General features: G+C 43.0%; 1 protein-coding gene across 6 annotated transcripts; it reads left to right on the top strand.

Annotated features, from left to right (window-relative positions):
• Positions 1-1,509: 1,509 nt before the first annotated feature.
• Positions 1,510-6,556, top strand: LOC119178151 (uncharacterized). 6 transcript variants are annotated; one of them, XR_012893942.1, is made up of 4 exons: positions 1,510-2,724; positions 3,004-3,104; positions 3,254-3,511; positions 4,053-6,556. XR_012893942.1 is itself a non-coding variant. In XM_075887547.1 (3 exons), exons 1-3 carry the CDS (start codon positions 2,693-2,695, stop codon positions 4,238-4,240), a joined length of 432 nt encoding a protein of 143 aa, XP_075743662.1. In that variant the 5' UTR covers positions 1,510-2,692; the 3' UTR covers positions 4,241-6,556. The 6 variants fall into 6 exon arrangements, 1 of the variants encoding a protein (XP_075743662.1); XR_012893939.1 differs by lacking the exon at positions 3,004-3,104; XR_005110650.2 differs by having other exon boundaries at positions 3,004-3,511.
• Positions 6,557-20,876: the final 14,320 nt, after the last annotated feature.

Below are 20,876 nucleotides of genomic sequence, written 5' to 3'. Positions count from 1 at the left end.
TTATGCTATATACTATATTTTTGGACAGAAGCCGTGATACCACGGCCAGGGCAGCGATGGGAGCCTTTCATATCTCGACAAGAGGTAATACCCGTGTTAGCTAATCTTCAGGGGCCGGATTCACAAAGCTCACTTACGAAAACATTTTTGCGCAAGAGAAATTTTTTTGCGTAAGTCGATTCACGAAACGAAAAAAACGTCGTAAGAGACCATCGTTGTCACATCGGCCGCTGCAATTAAGCGCGCTGTGACTGCCCGAGAACATGTCAGCGATGGTGATGCAGTTGCTATATTTGCTTACATCACCGAAAAGTGCTCGTAAGTGGATTCAAGAAGCAAAATTGTGCGTAAAAACAGCATGGCTGAGAGAAAATCTTGAGAGTGATCCAGACTACTCTCAGGAACGATGTGGCTACTTAGAACCGGCCGCCGCGGTGGTATAATTTGGTGCCCTGGCTGGTTTTGAGTTAATTCACGCCCATGAAGGGCTGCCTGATGACTGCTGGTGCGTTTTTAGTTTTTATTTCTTTCGGCACTTTGGGTTTCGTGTGTTGTTTCCCTTGTACGCAGTGGATGGTGTTGACAACCACCGTCGTCCAATAAGTTCGAAGTCGCAGTAATTGAAGAATTCTATAGGGCGTCAATGGCGTAGAATTATGCATGTAAAGATTTGTGGTTGGATGAAAACCAATGTGATACGTGAATTGTCGGTGCATTCGAACGTGTCATAGCATAGGATCAACCTTATCTGTTATGTTGTTGCGTTGCGCCCCATCTCATCCAATTAAAAGTGCGACTCGAGATCCTTGCCTCATTGGTGGAAATCACCACCAAAGAGGTTAATGGGAGCACTTTCCTTGCCCGTGTTTGGAAATAAAAATGCGAAAAACTTTTAAGTGAGTGGTTCATAAAGCTTGTGCTCTAGTGTACTTCCATTGGCTCTAACTGTCCAATGGGTGTGATATCTGAAATACAGCTGTCAATACACTTTGGGACGACCTGGAACGGTGCGTACTTTGTAAACCGAAGCGTATTAGGGGTGTGCATGATTATATATGCATGGAACTACAATCAAATCATGCATTTTCACCTTCACTGTTCCGAAACTGATATGGACCGTGATGATATCACAAGCAGTCAGAATAAAATGACCCTTGTAACTTTTTATGACACCGGAAATATGCAAACCCTCACGATTCTGGAGCAAACCTTGGCTGAATACAACAATGACATGCAACAATGACCAGCCGTTTAACTTGGCGCACGAACATCATTCAAAGGCAGAGCGAGCCATTGACATGTATTTTGTGCGACGCAGCGACCACTTGACCTGAGAATAATAGCGTTGCGAAGGCGAATCCTCTGTCGCATGCTCTGATCGAAGCAGACGACAAACGCGAGCAGACGACGGCTTGGCCGACAGGCACAGCTTGTGATTGGTTGTGAAGCAATACCCTCAACATCAGCTCAATCCGTGACGTTGCCAAAACACTTCTTTCATCTGGCACGCCTCTCGTGTTCGTCAATCAGCCCCGTCGCACATAATAGCAAATTTTGTCACGCCGTGAAAATTGCGCAAGTACTTTCTAAGAGCTCTCTTATGTGCTGCGCAGTTGTCGAAAACAACATGGCGTCGTAAACAGCATATCGGTCGGTGCGACTTTCAGCAAACGCTTCTCGCATGAGTTACTTCAGCGATCGATCGGATGCGTTGTGATTACGGCAGCTCTTTCGGTGCGTGTTAGCAGTGGGGAAAGCTGCGACAGTGCAATGGTGTACGGTGAAGCGCAGCGAAGCCTGTGCGACAGTGTGGTTATCAAGCGGGGATCGGCGCCGGTGTATCGACGGCAACTTGCACTCGACGGCAACTTGCTCTCGACAAGCCTGCAATGTGTGTTTGTGTGCCGGTAACAGTTCGTTCGCTTGACTTTCCAGTCTCTTTGTTGGGAGCTGTGCGACATTTCGGATTGACAGTGTTTTGGCACGTTACTTCAGTGACCCCAAGTACGTACGGAAACGTATGAACTGCTCGCTGAGTCCGATTCTTGCTTCGCCATTGGTTAGCCCATACGCTTCTATTTTCTTGTGAGCAATCTAGTGTTCGAGAGTGAAATGATGTTCGTTGTGAACAGTGGTGCTGTGTTGACATTCCAAGACTTGTGAAGAAGCTGTGCTCGTGTGACCGAAAATTGAAAGACAGCGTTGATAACTGTTTTGCACTGCTAAGTTGCGGTGGTGGAGCTTGGCGCTTTTGCTTGTTAACTCGTCACTTCTCCTTTTTGTGATAACCATAGTCATAGCGCTGTGATGTGATCAACCAAAGCTGCGAGATGCTACATTCTGTTGTGGATTGTGTTACTTTGGCAGCGCGCCTAGACTGTTCTTCGGTAAAAACTTGAGAGTTCTATGTGGCAGCGAGAGCCCGTGAACGTCAAGCTTCCCTCCGGCCCCCAGAAAGAGCAAATATTTCTCCGGTGCCCAGCTTTAGACGAAGTCGTAGGCCAATACCGCCTAACTACAGTTTTCCGAGTTCATCTGGCCAACATTTTGCACGGCACTAGAGCCTTGACAACTGCTGGTCATGGCCAGTTCTTACAGGTACACGCCAGGCCAGCCCTTCATTGCTATCATCGGCAGCTTCCAGTCTGCAGATGCTCTTTGCCTGTTGGCCGTAGAGCACACTTGATTCCTCATGACACAGAAGGCTACTAAATGCTGCCATCGGTGAGTTGACCTTGCAGAACTAAATTTCACCGGTACTATAAATCCCACAGTACTATAACGTGTGCAAGTTTTTAAGCCCATCAGATGTAATGTTTCTCTATGGTAAGTTTAAGCATGAAAAATTTACTACTACTGTTATATGCATACATATATTATCGAGCAAATACATCAGAAGTTTTTTGTGATTTGATACAAGTGAGCTCTTGTTTGATTATGAGGTTGGGCCTGTGGATTTACCACGTTGGATAGTTGGAAAGTTAATGTGAATTTATTTTCCAGGAGCCAGGTTGCACTTAAGAAATTTTTTATTTTGGAAAATTAGTTCCATAGACCATTACCACTGTGGGAGCACTATACTTCACTAGGACATCTATATTCCGGTATGTAAGTTTTACATAAGGCTTCAGTTTATTCAAAAGTGATTATAGCAGATTTTGGTCACTTTGACGAAGTGATAGCTTCGTCAAATAAGTATTAGAAGTGAGTGCTTTTAATGATTGTTTTTAAGTATCTCGTTTTTGGCTCTTAGATTGCAGAGATTGGTTTCTTAAGGTCCTGTGATGCATCGGTTGCAGACACTGGCACATCAATCCTCATCATGACTTGGAGCACCTAAACAAAAATAGAAAGGGCACGTGCTCCCTAACTGTGCAAGTCTATGTCACTGCTGGGACTGTTATCATTCAGCATATGTGGCCTGGAACCATGCATGGCAGTTTCATCTGGAAGGACTGCGATCTGCTTGGGAGCTTCGAGGGCATAAAACTGCCTAAGAGCTGGCTGCAAAGTAAGTTTTTCTTTAATACATATGATTAAGTGAACACCACTTACTGCGCACAAATCGAAAACCCAAGCATGGTTGCTTGCAGTGGATACCTGTATTACTCTCACACATAATTCTTACTCAACATTTATAGAACTAAACTGCAAGATAATTGAAAATGTTGAAATTTTAAAGTCTGCAACTTATGAATGAAACTCCAATCATCTGAAACTCAAAAGCTTGTGCTGTTAAACGAGCACAAATACTTTGGTTCCTTATTGAGCTCTCGAACTTGTGACTCCCTCTGTGGATCAAGTGCTCTGGAAGGAAATAGCAAGTGGGTTAAAATCGCGTGGCTGTTCACAACTTGCAAGAAGAAAGACCTATGTAACAAGCCTCAGACGACATAGGGCCAGCAACTGCATCTTTTACTTCATGTAGCTTTTTCTCTCTCAGTGCTGTGGCTTGTTGTGTTTCAGCCCAACGTGTTCACCACGATTGCATAGTGATATATATTTTTCTGCAAATTGTACCTGACCTAAGTATGCATTGTTGATCTCTAAAGGTGACGTTCAGTGTGTTTCAAAGCCTTGGTCCTCATGTCTCCGTCTATGGCTAGCCTACTTCAGCAGCAGTGCGATGCAGCCAGCACACATGCAAGCCAAGTCATGGAGCGCTCCTTTGGTGTTCTGTGCAGAACGCAGCATATCCATCTGGCAATGCACTGGTATCAACAATAATGGCGAGTGTTAGTGGCACCTGTAGGAGCCCGTTGTGTTTGTTGCGTATGATTATTTCCCCTGATGAAGTGCATTTTTGAAAGGATTTCTTCGTTTGGAATAATAGATGTCAGTAAGAAGCACACTCATAACCATCAAGTGTTTGTCTCCTAGACTGCCCTATTGTTCCTATACGTGGTACGGTGAGCTGACTATGTTATACAGCCTTAAAGTTATGAACATTGGCTGTTGTGTTGTAATGCAGTCTAACTTGTGTTTCTTAGTGAACTTATTTGCGGTCTGCTTCTTGCACCTAGTGTAAAGTCAAAATAGAAGAAACTTTATTGGCTTTATATACCTTGCAGAAGTTTCATGCCTTCATCTATAACATTGTAGTTTTGCTCTTGTATCATAATAAAATATATTTTTGGTCTTCACTGTTTGTGTGTGTGTTGAGGCCTGTCATTGACTTCTGAAAATACGACATCTGTAAATATGAGCACATATTAAACAACTTTCCACTCTTGCATGTAGCATGGTTGTAACAATGACCTGTATTTTTCTAAGTTCTAGCACTAACAAGGGATGTACAGTGTATGACAGTCATGTACAGTGTATCAAAAACAGAGCACGGAAGACCAACAAGTACAATGGGACTGCCAGTGACTGTTCTCCTGCTCAAAATTTACGGCAGCAGAAAGAGCACATTGGATGTCAGGAGCAGTTTGAATTGTATACGTAGTAACATTCTGTGCAGCTGCAGCTTAACTTCTTAGCAGTGCATTATTCAGCATTCAGTTCCTTTGCTTGCATTCCAAATTATTTAAATTTTGCATGGAAAATACCAAACTATGACAGTAAATTAAAGGCTGCTGTAGTGTTGGTGGGCAAATATTTTTGAGCTGAAGTTTTTAACATGCGTGTTAAGTCCCTGCATATCTTTGCATTTACCTGTCATAAATCACAGCATCTATGGTCGGCAATGGTAACTGTGTTTGCATTCTTTGTAGTACAAGAAGTAAAGCCATGGATGCGGTAATCATGTACTCAGCCGATGTAATCCTTCAGTGTACACTCATTTGTACAGCACCAATGATGCCATGAGTGTGTAAGCTCTGGGAAGTGAATCTATGTGAATTGTTTTATTTGGAAGGACGAGGATCATCATTACTCTTGTATATCTTAACAGTAGATTTTAGTGCTTGTTTATTGTTATCTCACTGCCTGTCCATCTTTCAACAGTCTACTTCTCTGTTTCTAGTGTGTAAGTTAAACTTTTTTAATGTATACTTTGCTCAGATAGGTTTGTTCATGTTATAATTGTGTACTATGCAAGTGACTTATCATCCATCCAGCTTCATTTAGACTAGAAATAACAGTATTTAATTAATTTATATATAGCTATAGTATGCATTTACTTATCTTTTTCTAGGTGTCTGTACAATTGTTTAGCCCTACAAAGGTACAGGTATACTCTAATATTGAAGCTGGCATCTTAAAATACTTTGTTAGAGAAGCAATAATGTGTTTATAACCATCAATACTATGCTCAGATGAGCTGTGAAAACCCTATGGAAATGTATTTACATTTTTCTAACTCTGTGAAGGTAATTGTTCTTATGTTCTTTCATTGTTGTCTCTGTTTCATGCAAATGACACATAATTACTTCACAGTGGCATAGTATTACTTGTTATTTTACACATATGTGCTGAACAAGATCGCAGTTGAGGCCAGCAGCATGACCTACATGCAGTGCACTAGAGCATCGCCTCACATAATTAGTGTACAGTCTTTGCCCACCAGTGAACTGAATATTTTTCAAGCAGACTAAAAGACAGCTGTATGGAAACTGTGTTGATGTGCAAACTTTGAAGTCTTCTTGAGCAGTGTTTTTCATCATTTTTGTCCAAGTGAACTAGCTGCCCAAAGCCACAACTGGTGGGAATGTGGTGGTTTCCTCTCTCCAAAACCACTCCTACCAGCTGCCTCAATGTTAGCGTTGGGTGATTCTCGAACTGGAAAAATAATTGGTCTTTGTTTTCTTGGCCGAAAGGGTCACTTCCCTCGTTGAACCACCGCTACGCACCAGGCAAGAAACTTTTAGCTAAATAAAGTTGATTCTACTTTTGAGAAGTGTTTTCGGGAAACAAAATGGCGCCTATAGCTGTCAATATAAACACTGTTCGCACCAAGGAGCTTAGTAGCCTATATTTGTATTATTCATGTGTTGTCAGAATTTCTTTGCACTGTGCCAAATTTCAGCCCAAGTGTCCTTACATGCTTTGTTAGTGTGTTGTGAATGAGCCATGCTATTTAAATAAACAGAGTGATATGGCAGACATTTACAAATTATTGATGCACAGTCCTTTTCTTTAGCATGACATTTTCATGGGCTTTATTCTTGTGTTTCTTATAAAAACTGCTTGTCACTGAACAGCAGAAACTATGCATCAAGCTTTTGAGAGATAATTCGAGAAACACCGTGTTCATATATAACACTGCTGGTGGATTCCTCTGGTAAGTTACATTCTGTATGTTCAAGATGAGTGTATTAGAATTGTTGTTTTATAGCCATTCATTTTAATATTTACACTTGAGTGCAGGTATGTATTCCAGAAGGACTTGTTTTTGGGCTAGTTGGTGCATACTTGGTGCAGAAGACTGAGGCGCAAAAAACATGACGTGAAGCAGGAAGAGCAGGAGAAAAGACAGAACAGCGCCAACTACCAACTGTTTAATGACCGTCTAGAAAACGCACTGGAAGGAACACAAAACCGCGCATGCGTTCACAGCCAACAAACATCGCACAGCGTCATGAACAAGGCACTAAGTTATCCAAAAAATGCATTTCTGTTGGGTACAACACAATAGATGTATCACTGATACAGTCGGGCCCCTTTTTTTTGATAAAGTAGGCTTCCAAGAGCTGTTTGTTTTTTGCTCCTACCAAGAATCACCGTTTTTTCAAACAATGGCACACATCCACAGGCTTTACAATGCACTGGAAGATGCGCATGCTCGCTTTTGCCTAAACTATTGGCATGCTCCCTTAGTGTGTCATTAATGCAACGCCCCGTTTGACCGATATAGAACTTGCCACAGCCTAGGGGAGTCCCATATACCACGCCTTGTGCGCAGTGCCTATGTATGTATGTATGTATGTATGTATGTATGTATGTATGTATGTAATTATGTATGTATGTGCGTGCGTGTGTGTGTGTACATATGTATGTATGCGTGTGTGTGTATGTATGCATGTATGTATATTTTAAATAGGAATCTGTTTATCATTGGTGAGCAAGTTTGGTAATGATTTGGCTGAACTTGTTTCTAGTTCTTTTTCTTCTGAGCCATTATACATTTCAATTTGTTTTGTACTGCATAAAAATAAATGTAACCTTACACAAAATATGTCTGTTCGAAGAAGTTGTTGCATTTGCCAACCTACAAACATGGGCGAAAAATTGGGTAAAATGGAACGAACCTGCAAAGATGAGTTTAGAGCATAGCTACTCTACATGGCATATCTTGTACACATTGTGTTGGTCGAATATGTCGATTTCAACATATCAATTTTAAACAGAATAAGCAAGCTATCACCCGTGGTTGTATATGTATGTGATATTTATGCATATTGTTATACCGGTTGGCAATTACAATTAAGGTCACAAACTTATAGTCAAGCTGAATACACGAATATTGTCCATGCACCTTTCTTCTGTACTGGAACTGTTGTTAATGAAAAATAAACTTCGGTTTATAAATCTATTCTAGTAACCAAAAGCAGAGTATCTCCGTATGACACAAATCAAATTGCCATTGTTCTGTTCCATTTTGGACAATAGGGGGCCCTCTCAGCAGAACTCGATTAGCTGCTGTAGTTTATTTTAACCATTGACAGCGCCATTACACAGAAGCGCGCAGCATGACAGATAGCGGGAGAGAAGACACAAACTAATCGCTCTGTTTGTGTCTGCTCTAACTGTCCGTGCTTTTTGGACTTGCTGTATGTAATGATGCCCGCAAAATTAGCACGAAAGCGTGTCCCGACAAAGACAGTCAACTTGGCCGCAAGCAGTTAGCTCGTTGCATGTGTAGATTTTCTTCAAAACACCGTGACGACTGATCGCTGGTCGAATATCCAAACACGTGAAAAATAATATACCAGGTATGATATTGGTACTTCAGCACTGGACACTTTAGCAATAAGAGAGGATGGAGGGGAAAATTATGAACCCTGAATTATGTAATTTATGAAGGAGCACGGTACAGTGCTTTTGTGTCAAAAAGGGAGCAAAAGAAGCAAGTGCGACAGCCACCTTCTCAAAAACTCAGTACCTGCCACCACGCATAATGTCAGGCCGGGCAACCTCTTGAAAAAAAAAAGTGCTCGGTGACTATGTGAATCGAACCAAGTACCTTCTAGATTGTAGCTGAGCGCTGTAACCGTTCGCCCACTGCAACAGTGCTTGCGTTCGCCCTATTGCTGATATATTGCCATTCCTTCGAATGACGCCAAATGCAAAAACGTCCGGTTAAGCTTGGTCAAAAATAGAAAAAAAATAGTTAGGATGCGTTTGCCCAAGGTTACTACCAGATAGAAACCGCCACGTGTGGCTGTATAACCGTGCACTATTTACCTTGTACATTACTGTAATGACGTTGGGATAGCCGGCTCTAACGTAGGCTACCTACTCATAGTTTGCCAAATATGAATAAAAAGTAAAAATATATATCGGCCTGTGACAACGCTAATCAACTAATATTAATTCACTGTCACTAGTGTCACTTTCACTAGATGAATACTCAGTTTGTTTCCATTACCGTTATTTAAGGAAGATTTGGCTCAAGAACTCACAACTCTCCTAATTAGCATTGATTATCACATCTAAAGACAGTCACACTTCATCTCACTTTCTGTGTGGCTGTCACTCGCATAAAACGCGTTCCACTTTTTTATGCTCTCCAAGAATCCGACGCTGCTTTGCGGAAACTTTCCCTGATGTCTGTTGGGCCAGAAAATTGTCTTTATTATCTATCGATTTCAAGCTTTCGCGTAGCCGGAACTATAGTCTCTCTCTCATTTTTTTTTCGTCATTTTCGCACGTGTGAAAACGTTTCTAGACTTGAAAGACTCGTATACACGTCCCTTGCTTTGTTTGCTCACTCAAACAACGCTGGACGAAATATTTGCACCGTGTTATGTGAAAAGCATTAGACTGAAACACCTCCCGACGAGTCTCCCTCGTTTTACGTAGACACGTACCTAAGCGTGAGCGTATGCACGTTCTCGCATTCCGGCTTTATAAAAATGCTGCGGTGCATGGAACAAGCCAAATTCCACTCACGATTTCATTTGATTACTGCTGTTATCTATTTCCGCACAATTAGTCTGCAGGCACAAAAGTCGCTCCTCTGTCTTGTAATAATAATATTGTAACAAAGGCTACCTTGTACTATAGGTACGAAACACCCTTACGTTCACCACTATATTCTGCTCGATTGCACCGAATTAGTTAAGTAGCAGCGCAGCTTCATTAAAATGTAAGGTAACTGGTCGCGTTAGATAGGGGAAGACATTTGAGGCACATTTTTAAACATTGCATGCATCGATTAATGCGTGGTTTCATTGATGTGGTGCACCTGGAATGTTGTTTACTTGTACTTGGCGAGAGAGTGCACGGATTGCTCGATGGCTTAAGGCCATCCGCTTCTCGTCCCCCCCCCCCCCCCCTCGGATCGTATGGTCTGATACGGGATTCGTATCATCTATATGGACTCAGTCACCCGACTTGCGTGACTTGGACACTTGGGAGCCCATCTGCGCATGGTGTGCTACGTCAGCGTCCCCAGCTGGCCACTTCTGGCCTGCTCTAAAGCCGACAGTGAATGCTACGCTCCTCAGTGGGTCTTGCGGCGGCACAATGTGCACTTGGTTCAAGCTTGTCTGCACTGTCTTACAGATAGGGACAAAATACGACTTATCTTGCTATAGGAATGATGATCGATATTTAGTGCTGCTGCCTGACCCACTTATGGCGGCATTATCGTTCTTCTCTGTCAGTAGAATTTTGTTGCTATTATCCGGCGATGTTGAGAGCAATCCTGGCCCTGACAAGTTAAACTAAAAACTGTCGCAGCTGCTCGAGGGACAAGAAAAAAATCCGTTCTGAGCTCTCTTCGTGGACAGCCAAGTTCGCTTCCATCGAAGAAAGGCTAAATATGCTTGAGGCCACGGTATTATCAGCCAAGGAAGCAATTCCACGTGTTGAACAACTTGAAAAAACTGTAACTCATCTTGTTAACTTGGTATCGAAGTTAGACAACCATTCTGATGAACTTGAAAACAGGTCCCGTAGAAATAATATTATTGTCTACGAACTGCCTGAACACCATTCTGAGTCTAAATTTCCGGAGCCATCCACTACGGCGTCTCTCATAATCAAATATGGTTTTGGGACGTTAAACCCCACATATCAATCATCAATCAACCATTCTGAGTCTCCTGGACAGCTGCTTGAATTGTTCACGAGCCTACTGTCTCATCAACTTGGTCTTGAATGTACCTACATCGAACGATGGCACAGACTGGGAGCGCGTAGAGGGGAAAAGCCCCGCCCTGCTATATTTAAATTTTTGGATTACAGATCTAAACTTGCTGTTTTAAAGAATGCCAGAAAGTTGAAAGAAACACAAATATATGTAAACGAGGACTTCTCAGAGCGCGTTAGAAAGGTACGCAGTGCCCTTTGAAAACCTTCAGCTAACCAAAGAAAAAATACCACCTTCTCTTGTCTGCAGTATTCCTTGCTGATAGATAACGCACGTTATGTGTTAAGCGAAGCGGGCGACTCTATCACTCAAGCCAAGAAGCAATCTTCTCAGCCTCCTGGAACCTGACTCTGCTCCGATAACTTTTCTTTAGCGAATATTAATGCCCGTAGCATTAGTAACAAGATTCACGACTTTCATCACTTCGTTGCATGCTATCATCCTTCTGTAATATGCGTAACAGAAACTTGGCTTAATGAACATATCATGGACTCAGAAATTTTACCACCAGGTTACAATATTCTGAGAAAAGATAGATGTGGCCGTCGTGGTGGTGGCGTTGCGCTCTTTGTGAAAAAATACATTGAATTCGCTGTACTCCCCGATGTAACCAACTGTTAATCTATTTGGTGTAAAATTAGGATTTGTGGTCTCACGCTGGCTTTTGGAGCTGCCTATCGTCCACCTGATGCAGGTTTTGGTATCTTTTCTGATCTCATGGATTATATAGTCAAACAAAAATTAAATGGTTGCAAAATGTTAATCACTGGGGACTTCAATACCCCCGCTATAGACTAGAAAACTCTATCAGCACATGGCCAACACAAGCTCACCTGTGACTATTTGATTTACTTAACTATTTCTTTAGACCTGACGCAAATTGTTTCTTCTGCAACCCGCGAAAATGCAATTCTTGATCTTGTTTTCATTATTAAGCATATTAAAGAATATGGCCATCATTGTGAGATTGTCAAAGGCCTGTCGGATCACAAGGGTGTTGTAGCTGATTTTAACTTAATGACTGTACCTAACCTTCTTTTACACCAGACTGTTGTGAACTACGAGCATGCTGATGATAACTCCATAATCGGGATACTTGCATCCTCTTTTGATGAGTTTTTAAACAGTGCCAGCCGTTATCATGTCGATGTACTAGTGAACCGCTTTAATGGAATTGTTGGCCGATGTATTGCTAATTACATTCCAACAAAGTGTATAAAACGCAATCCCAAGCATCCTTGGTACACTCACGACATTATACATCTGATTCGCCGTATCAGGCGTCTACGTAAACATTCCAAATCTGGCAATCCAATACAATCATATCTGCTACCTAAACTGAAAAGTAGTTTAAAATCTGCTATGTCAAGAGCGAAAAGCCTCTATTTTGATAATACTTTGTCGTGGTTCATGAAAGACAAGCCGTCAAAGTTTTGGAAAGCCATCAATACCCCAAGTCAGAGCTGTCCTTCCTCATTTATTATTTCCGGTATACCAAGCTCTGGTTATCTTAGCATTTCTGAAGCATTTATTGATTATCTTAAATCAGTGTTCACACGTGATGATGGGCGTAGTCCCACAATTCTTTACTAACTCATCTCCACAACCTTTCCCAAGCATGCTAATTACTACTGCGGGCGTTCGTAACCTACTTTCGTCGGGGTGACTAACGAACCACGTGAGTGATGACACGAAGCACAACATATGGTTAACTTTCGCTCTGCTGAGATCCTTCTCATCACTAGTGTAGCCACCTAACGGGTAACGCGGTGGAATGAGTAATTTTTACATTATATCACATTATATTGGTCTTTGATTGATTGATATGTGGGGTTTAACGTCCCAAAACCACTCTATGATTATGAGAGACGCCGTAGTGGAGGGCTCCGGAAATTTAGACCACCTGGGGTTCTTTAACGTGCACCCAAATCTGAGCACACGGGCCTACAACATTTCCGCCTCCATCGGAAATGCAGCCGCTGCAGCCGGGATTCGAACCCGCGCCCTGCGGGTCAGCAGCCGAGTACCTTAGCCACCAGACCACCGCGGCGGGGCACATTACATTGGTCTGCTTTTAGAATTCACCACTGCATTGTGTACAAAAATTACTTGTACGTAAGTTCGTTCTCACTGCGGGAGTACGTGCAGAGTTTCTAAATTCAGGAGACTGTGCTATGTATGTTATTCCCATTTACAGTGAATTTCAACATGGCACTTCTATAGTTGTTCCTCTGCATGTAATAGAACATTTGGAAGACAATGCTTGCAACTGCTTTTCAAGTTTATTTCAGGGTAGCGTTAAAACGTTGGTATGCGATACTCGTGGCAGAGCGTTTGAATTATACTGGTATGCAAGTTAAGAAATACGATGCTGTGCCTTTCTTTAATGAATGGCGAGAACAGTATTTTGAAAGTTGATGTTTTCTTCAATAAGCATCATATATTGTCGGTTAACAGTGTGTATTTGTGTGTGTGTTTAAATTTAAAATTTTCAAACTTCCAGGAAGCCTGAGTAAGCTGTTATTTTTTTTTTCATCTTCTTTTCTCCATGCATTTGTGGATTCTCTAATGGGACAGATTCGAATAAACATAACCTTTAAATCTCTGTAGCTTCCGTCTCAAAGTTCACACAGCTGCCACGTCTTAAAATTTTTGTCCCGTATAGTTTATCTGCAAGCTCAGAAGCACAATTGTTAATGCACGAATGACCTTTACACTTATGTTTTAGATTTTATTTGCAGAGTATGAATGCCGGAAATACCTCTTGAAAATGATCATGGTTTCTGTGTTTAATTCTAAAGCCTCGACAGTACATAATTTATAGGAGATGTTTTATTCTTTTGGAAATCATAAAATTGAAGCCCCTTCTGAATTTCGGCGCTGTTCTGTCTTAAAAATGACCGTGTGGGTTCTCTGAACCTTGGAGAAAGTGTCGTCAAGAAGCATACTATTTTACTATGCTTCTTCAACAAAGGTCAGTGCAGCAAGGTGGTAAAAAATGCTCAAGAGTTTTGCAGTCATCGCGGATACATGTGGTCAGAACCCCGTAATAAAACATCCGCTATCGTATCGGCATTTCCATTTGTGCACGTTGGAACCACGTCATCTCAGTTTCGTTGAAGGGGAGTGGTGCTGGTGTTTATAAAAGAAGCTTGATTTTTGTAGAACTGTATACTTTCCTGTAGAATCGAAGAAGTGGTTTTTGTGATTCTGTCTCATCCTGAAAAGGCGAACATGACAATAAACATGTATTAATAAATGAACAAAGCAGGAATTACGATTGGCAAAATGAACCTTTATTACATTTGGCTGATGAAAAGCCATCTGGCAAACACTAGTGTGCAACTGCAAAGTGCCCATCAATCAAGCATATGCAGCTGACACACTGTCGAATTAAAGTTCAAGCTCGTAGGACATCATCAATAAGAACGAGGTATTAGACACCATCGCGTGTCTTATGCAGTGCAGCTGTACGCATTCACTGCAGATTTTGTCGTTTTGTATACTGTCGTGCAAACTCTGCAATGCATTGCGAATACGGCACGTTTTAGGAGACAATTCCTCAGTGTTCTTCTGTCGGCAGCCTGGCCGCTGCACAAAAGAGGCAAGAAATAATATTAGAAAAACCCAATAGCTAGCTAGAGCGCCAAAACCGCGTTTTTCTTTACTTCTCGTGGTTCACACTTTCATTAATATTTCTTGCATTAAAGAACACAATGGTTGAGTTATTGAGCTTTGTATATTTTGACACATGTTTGGCTGAGGCACTTGGGCAGCTTACCAGGCTAGTGGGTATGTAATTCGATTATCTAATTTCACGAATCGATGGCGTAGCCAGCAATATCCCGACGGGGGAGGGGGAGAGGGTTATTTATAAAAAACAACCTTATAATGTATCTGCCGTATTTCTATTCCATACGTTTGCGTTTTTATACGGCACTCCATGCATTCTAGCGTACATGCACGTTTCACAGAGCATGAACCTCTGCTTGACTCCCTAAAGCTGGGGTTGGTTGTTCATTGGGGCTGTAAGCTGCATAGACACTGTATATCAAAGCAATGTTTCATGCGTAGTAGCAACAACAGCACACTCATTGGGCCCAACCTCTGCTTGATTCCCTAAAGCTGGGTGTGGTTGTTCATTGGTATTGTGAGCTGCATTGACACTGTGTACTGAAGCTATGTTTCCCGCATAGTAGCAACAACAGCACACTCATTGGGGGCAAATTGCATTGTGTTTTGTTTTTTCTAAACTGTCTTTGATAGTGATGTGAACTAAGCAGCGGTGAAAATGAAGAAAAAAAAGAAAACAGGAGAACTTCTCTTCTTGTAGATACGTAGATACAGACGATCATCCAAGAAATTATGCTTCGCCAAATATTTCGGCTATATGGTAGCAAAGCTTCACCGAAGAGAAAGCCGCTCAGAAGTACGGTGAATGCAGCGCATCGAAAGTTTGCTTTCTACTTGTTTGTAAGTTTTCGCGCAAGGCTTGAACTGATGTAGTCTGCGAGCTTCATCAAAACTCTTGAAAGCGTAGGCGTCCGGCAGTAAGTCATGGAGCACTCGCACGACGAGTATACGCACGCGCGAAGGCAGGGAATCCACTGGCTCATGCACGGAACACAACGCATCACGGCACTGGTGAGCGCTCCTCTTGACACCCCGCCCGCCTGTCATGGCGCAACAGTAGGCGTTGCCGAACGTTAAGACAGCTCCGTACTAAATGCGTACCGTCATTGTCGAAAGAACGCGGCTGTGGCAGCCTAGTCGATCGAGAAACGCGGTCAAAACGAGACGGACTCCGCCATGGACATGATGTTAGCACAGAAACTTCACTCCAGAGACAATTCAAGGTAGCTCGATCGCTTGCTTGACAATCTCGAAAAAACGCTCGAGATTTTCTCAAGTGGAGGAAGCGTTTCAAGTGTTGGGCGGCTTGTGAATGGGAGTACACCCTCGAGCAGCATTTCGAATGAAGGGTGGAGTCGAGCAGTGTTTGTGAATACGAGGGTAAATGTATTCTACTTGGAAAAGAACAGCGATCAATTTAACAGCTTATACGCAAATGCTAGCGTTGTATGAATAGGCTCGACATACACACTCCTCTGTCAATTGGAGCCATGCGAACATGTGTACACAAACCGTTTCCCGGCGAAATAGAGGGAGAGGAGGCAAGAAAGATGAAAGTCATGTGGGATGCTGGTGTCTACGTTTTGCATGAACGTCTGAACATTTTCCTCTTCTGCGGCGACACTCTGAATTCCCGTACTTTCCCTTTCAGGGCTAGCTCATTGATTGGCTTCTTGCGTATCAGTTTCTGTCGTTCCTTCTTCAAGTCTAGGCGAATTCGAGACCGTACCATTCTATGGTGACTGCATCGTACCTTGCCAACCACTTCCACATCCTGCACGATTCCTGGGTGTGCACTCATTATAAAGTCTATTTCGTTCTTATTTTCGCCATTAGGGCTCCTCCATGTCCACTTGCGGTTTTCTCGTTTTCGGTACAAGGTATTCAAAATCCGTAAATTATTGCGTTCTGCGAATTCTACTAGTAGCTCTCCTCTGGCGTTTCTAGCACCGATGCCATAATCTCCTACTGCTTGGTCACCAGCCTGCTTCTTCCCTACCTTTGCATTAAAGTCGCCCATCACTATAGTATACTGCGTTTTTACCTTACTCATTGCCGATTCCACGTCTTCATAGAAGCTTTCAACTGAAGCGTCATCATGGCTGGATGTAGGCGCGTAAACCTGTACTACCTTCATCTTGTATCTTTTATTCAGTTTAATTACCATACCTACCATCCTTTCATTAATGATATAGTATTCCTCTATGTTCCCAGCTATTTTTCTGTGAATTAGGAACCCCACTCCCAGTTCTCTTCTGTCTTCCAAGCCCCGATAGCAAAGGACGTGCCCATTCTGTAGCACCGTATAGGCCTCATCTGTCCTCCTAACCTCACTGAGCCCTACTATAACCCATTTAACACCCTCTAGCTGCTCGGATAGTACGGCTAGACTTCCCTCACTAGATAATGTTCTAGCGTTAAACGTTGCCAAGGTCAGGTTCCAATGGTGGCCTGTCCGGATCCAGATTCTTAGCACCCTCTACTGCGTTGCAGATCTGACCGCCGCCATGCTCAGTTGCTTCGCAGCTGCTGGGGACTGAGGGCCGTGAGTTATTTGACGTATGCATGTGGGAGGTAGTGGCCAGATACTGCACCAGGGTGGCCAATCCTTCTCTGGTGAAAGAGTGCGTTTCCGGCGGTGGTTACCGGTGAGGCCGCACCCCAGGCCTCTTAATGCAGTTCCATCAACACGCGGATTTTTTTTCCGGTTGGGAACTGCGCGGCGACGGTATTTGAACCACGGACCTCTTGCCTGCGAGGCGGATGCTCTAACCACTACGCCATCGCCGCATCGCCAACAACGTATCGACTCCTATCGGTACAATTAGCTTCGTACCGAAGCGCATCTTCAACCAGGTGACAAAGTATGGATATGGACCCCAGTGGGTCGCCGTGGACTTTCTGAAAAACTTTTTAGCCGCTACTTCGGGCCTTACGAAGTACTCCATCGTGTAAGCGATGTTACTTACCAAGTCAGATCCGCTATACACGGGAGCTCAAAACGCCGCAACCCTACAAAGGTTGTACATGTAGTCCGGATGAAGCCTTACTATGAAAGATCACCGGAAGACCAGTGACGCCTACCACAAGTCTATTCATTGCCTGACGCATCGGGACGATGCGTATGAGGAGGGGGATCATGCCGCGACATAGTGCCTGCATTCAAACAACGCGCCCATCCCCGCGCGCACAGGGACATACATGCGCGCCGTCTAGTGTTGCGCAGAGACGATGATGATAGCACGAGAACCCAGCTGGCCCCTGCTGATGTGCGCCACGGGCTTGGGACTCTTCTTGAAGAAGTAGAAGAAGGAGACATTTTTGGTGTTCTGCTGTAACGTGCTATGACCATAGTCCCTTTGAGTTGGGGGCACAGGTTCGCCCTTTATTAAATACGTTTTATTACACCTCGAGTCGTTCAACATCGTTACAATGTTACTAAAAGAAAAGATGATTGCATTAGCAATGCATCGGTTAGTTCAAGCCATCGCGACATGTTCTTTTTGGAAAATCAACAAATGTTGTAATTTGAACGTCATTGTCACACGTGGTACGCTATCAAGCTGTATACAAGCCTTTCTTTTTTTTTGTTTCTGAGAATTAAACTAGTTGCAAGAGCAGCGGTGTTCCTTTCGCTCTTTTTGTGCCTTGCACTGCTTTTCAAGAAAACCCTGCGCCAGACCCAAGACTGGAAGCAGCGAGGAATGGCGAATCAGGCACTCACGTTGCAGCAGTGAAGGCAGCAGGGGCAGAAACTCCTGGTACAGAATCGTGACTGCCACCCCCAATAGAGCGGAACAGTGCCCGCAGCAGAAGGAAATAGTTGTACGGCTCCCATGCGCTCAGCGCAAGCTCCATGGACCGGTTCATAATTCGGTGAAGGTGTGGCTGTGTAGCCACGCTCTTAGTGAGGAAACCAACCTTAGCGTAGATACAATGAATAATGATCTGACGAGTATCATTACGGAGTGTGCTGTGGAAGTTGGAGGCAGGGTAGTTAGACAGGACACTGGCAAGCTTTCCCAGGAAACGAAGAACCTACTTAAGAAGCGTCAAATCATGAAAGTGTCAAGTACAACAGACAAAATAGAACTGGCAGAGCTTTCAAAGTTGATTAAATGACGTAAGGTATGCGATGTAAGAAGGTATAACATGGAGAGAATTAAACACGCTCTGAAAAACGGAGGAAGTGTCAAAGCAGTGAAGAGGAAACTTGGGATAGGCAGAAGTCGGATGTATGCACTAAGGGAGAAAGAAGGTAAAATAACTACGAATATGGATAGGATAGCTAAAATAGCGGAGGAGTTTTACAGAGATCTGTACAGTAGCCGAGACAACCATGACCTTAATACTAAAAGAACAAGCAGTAACCCAGATGAAACCCCTTCAGTAATGATAGAAGAAGTCAGAAAAGCTTTGGAGAGCATGCAAAGAGGCAAAGCTGCTGGTGAGGATCAGGTAACATCAGATCTGCTGAAAGATGGAGGACAGATTGTGTTAGAAAAACTAGCCACCCTGTTTACGAGGTGTCTCGTGACGGGAAGGGTACCACAGTCTTGGAAGAACGCTAACATCATCTTAATACATGAGAAAGGAGATGACAAGGACTTGAAAAATTACAGGCCGATCAGCTTGCTCTCAGTAGTATACAAGCTATTCACAAAGGTAATTGCTAACAGAGTAAAGAAAACATTAGAATTCAATCAACCAAAGGAACAAGCAGGATTTCAAACAGGCTACTCAACAATTGACCACATTCATACTATCAATCAGGTAATAGAGAAATGCTCAGAGTATAACCAGCCACTATACATAGCCTTCATAGATTACGAGAAGGCGTTTGATTCAGTAGAAATATCAGCCGTCATGCAGACACTGCGGAATCAGGGCGTAGATGAAGTATATATAAACATTCTGGAAGAAACCTACAGGGGATCAACTGCTACCATAGTGCTTCATAAAAAAAAGCAACAGAATACCAATCAAGAAGGGTGTAAGGCAGGGGGACACAATCTCCTCAATGCTATTTACCGCGTGCTTACAGGAAGTTTTCAGAAGCCTAGAATGGGAAGAGTTAGGGATAAGAGTTAATGAAGAATACCTTAGTAACCTGCGCTTCGCCGATGACATTGCATTGCTGAGTAACTCAGGGGACGAATTGCAACTCATGATTAAGGAGTTAGACAAGGAGAGCAGAAAGGTGGGTCTTAAAATTAATCTTCAGAAAACGAAAGTAATGCACAACAACCTCGGAAAGGAGCAGCGCTTCGACATAGGTAGTAGTGCACTTGAAGTTGTAAAAGACTATGTCTACATAGGGTAGGTAATAACCGCAGAGCCGAACCACGAGATTGAAGTAACTAGAAGAATAAGAATGGGGTGGAGCACATTCGGCAAGCAATCCCAAATTATGACAGATAGATTGCCACTATCCCTCAAGAGGAAGTATATAACAGCTGTATCTTGCCGCTACTTAGCTGCGGAGCAGAAACCTGGAGACTTACAAAGTGGGTTCAGCTTAAACTGAGGACGACGCAGCGAGCAATGGAAAGAAAAATGGTAGGTGTAACCTTAAGAGACGAGAAGAGAGCAGAGTGGATTAGGGGACAAACGGGGGTTAAGGATATCATGCTTGAAATAAAGAAGAGGAAATGGGCATGGGCCGGGCATGTAGCGCGTAGACAGGATAACCGCTGGTCATTAAGGGTAACTAACTGGATTCCCAGAGAAGGAAAGCGGCTTAGGGGGAGACAGAAGGTTAGGTGGGCAGATGAGATTAAGAAGTTTGCGGGTATAAATTGGCAGCAGCAAGCACAGGACCGGGTTAACTGGCGGAACATGGGAGAGGCCTTTGTCCTGAAGTGGACGTAGTCAGGCTGATGATGATGAATGAACATTTTCACAATTTACCCAGTCCTAGACAGAGCATTTCACTGAGTGACAGTGGACGGCAGAAAATGAGTTTTGAAAGCCTTTTGTTTTACAGGAATACACCTTCAGTTTTTTTGGATGCTCGGAACGGGTAGATTAGCGGTGAACAGTCTCTATTTACACTTTCTCGTGAATTCGCACCTTATTGTGGTAAATTAAAAACCTTTACTTTAATTGACCATGTTGCTGTCTTGCCTGCAATGCATTTAGGTAAGCTCTTTTCAAGACTTCACTAGGCGTCGTAAGATAGCTGTAGCAATTAAAGACAAACCTGATTGCTTTTCTTCGAATTATTCGGAGTGTTTTATATCTACTTGGGTTTGATAATCCCAAATCACATATGAGTACTCGATGATCAGACGAATAGTTTTTGTACGCAATTTGAATTTTGAGGTGGATTTCCACAAGGAACATCGCAGAAATTTAGCTTTTGTTTTATTGTAAGCTGTATGCTCATTTAGCTTAAAATGTGCGCCTAATACAACCCCTAAATATTCATGAGTGTTAACGAACAATAGTCTTGCACCATTGATGGAATATCAGTGTTGCAAAG

Source organism: Rhipicephalus microplus, chromosome 1 (genome assembly GCF_043290135.1).
Source record: "Rhipicephalus microplus isolate Deutch F79 chromosome 1, USDA_Rmic, whole genome shotgun sequence".
In the NCBI taxonomy this organism is placed as follows: domain Eukaryota; kingdom Metazoa; phylum Arthropoda; class Arachnida; order Ixodida; family Ixodidae; genus Rhipicephalus; species Rhipicephalus microplus.
Note: the sequence above shows the minus strand (reverse complement) of the source record. Positions and strands in the feature narration are given on the sequence as shown.

Bases quoted from the DNA above. Each gene is read 5' to 3' on its own strand.
- LOC119178151 (XM_075887547.1), top strand. From the start codon at position 2,693: ATGACACAGAAGGCTACTAAATGCTGCCATCG. The intron at 2,725-3,299 runs GTGAGTTGACCT...CATCGGTTGCAG, and splicing joins GCTACTAAATGCTGCCATCG to ACACTGGCACATCAATCCTC. The intron at 3,512-4,052 runs GTAAGTTTTTCT...TGATCTCTAAAG, and splicing joins GCCTAAGAGCTGGCTGCAAA to GTGACGTTCAGTGTGTTTCA.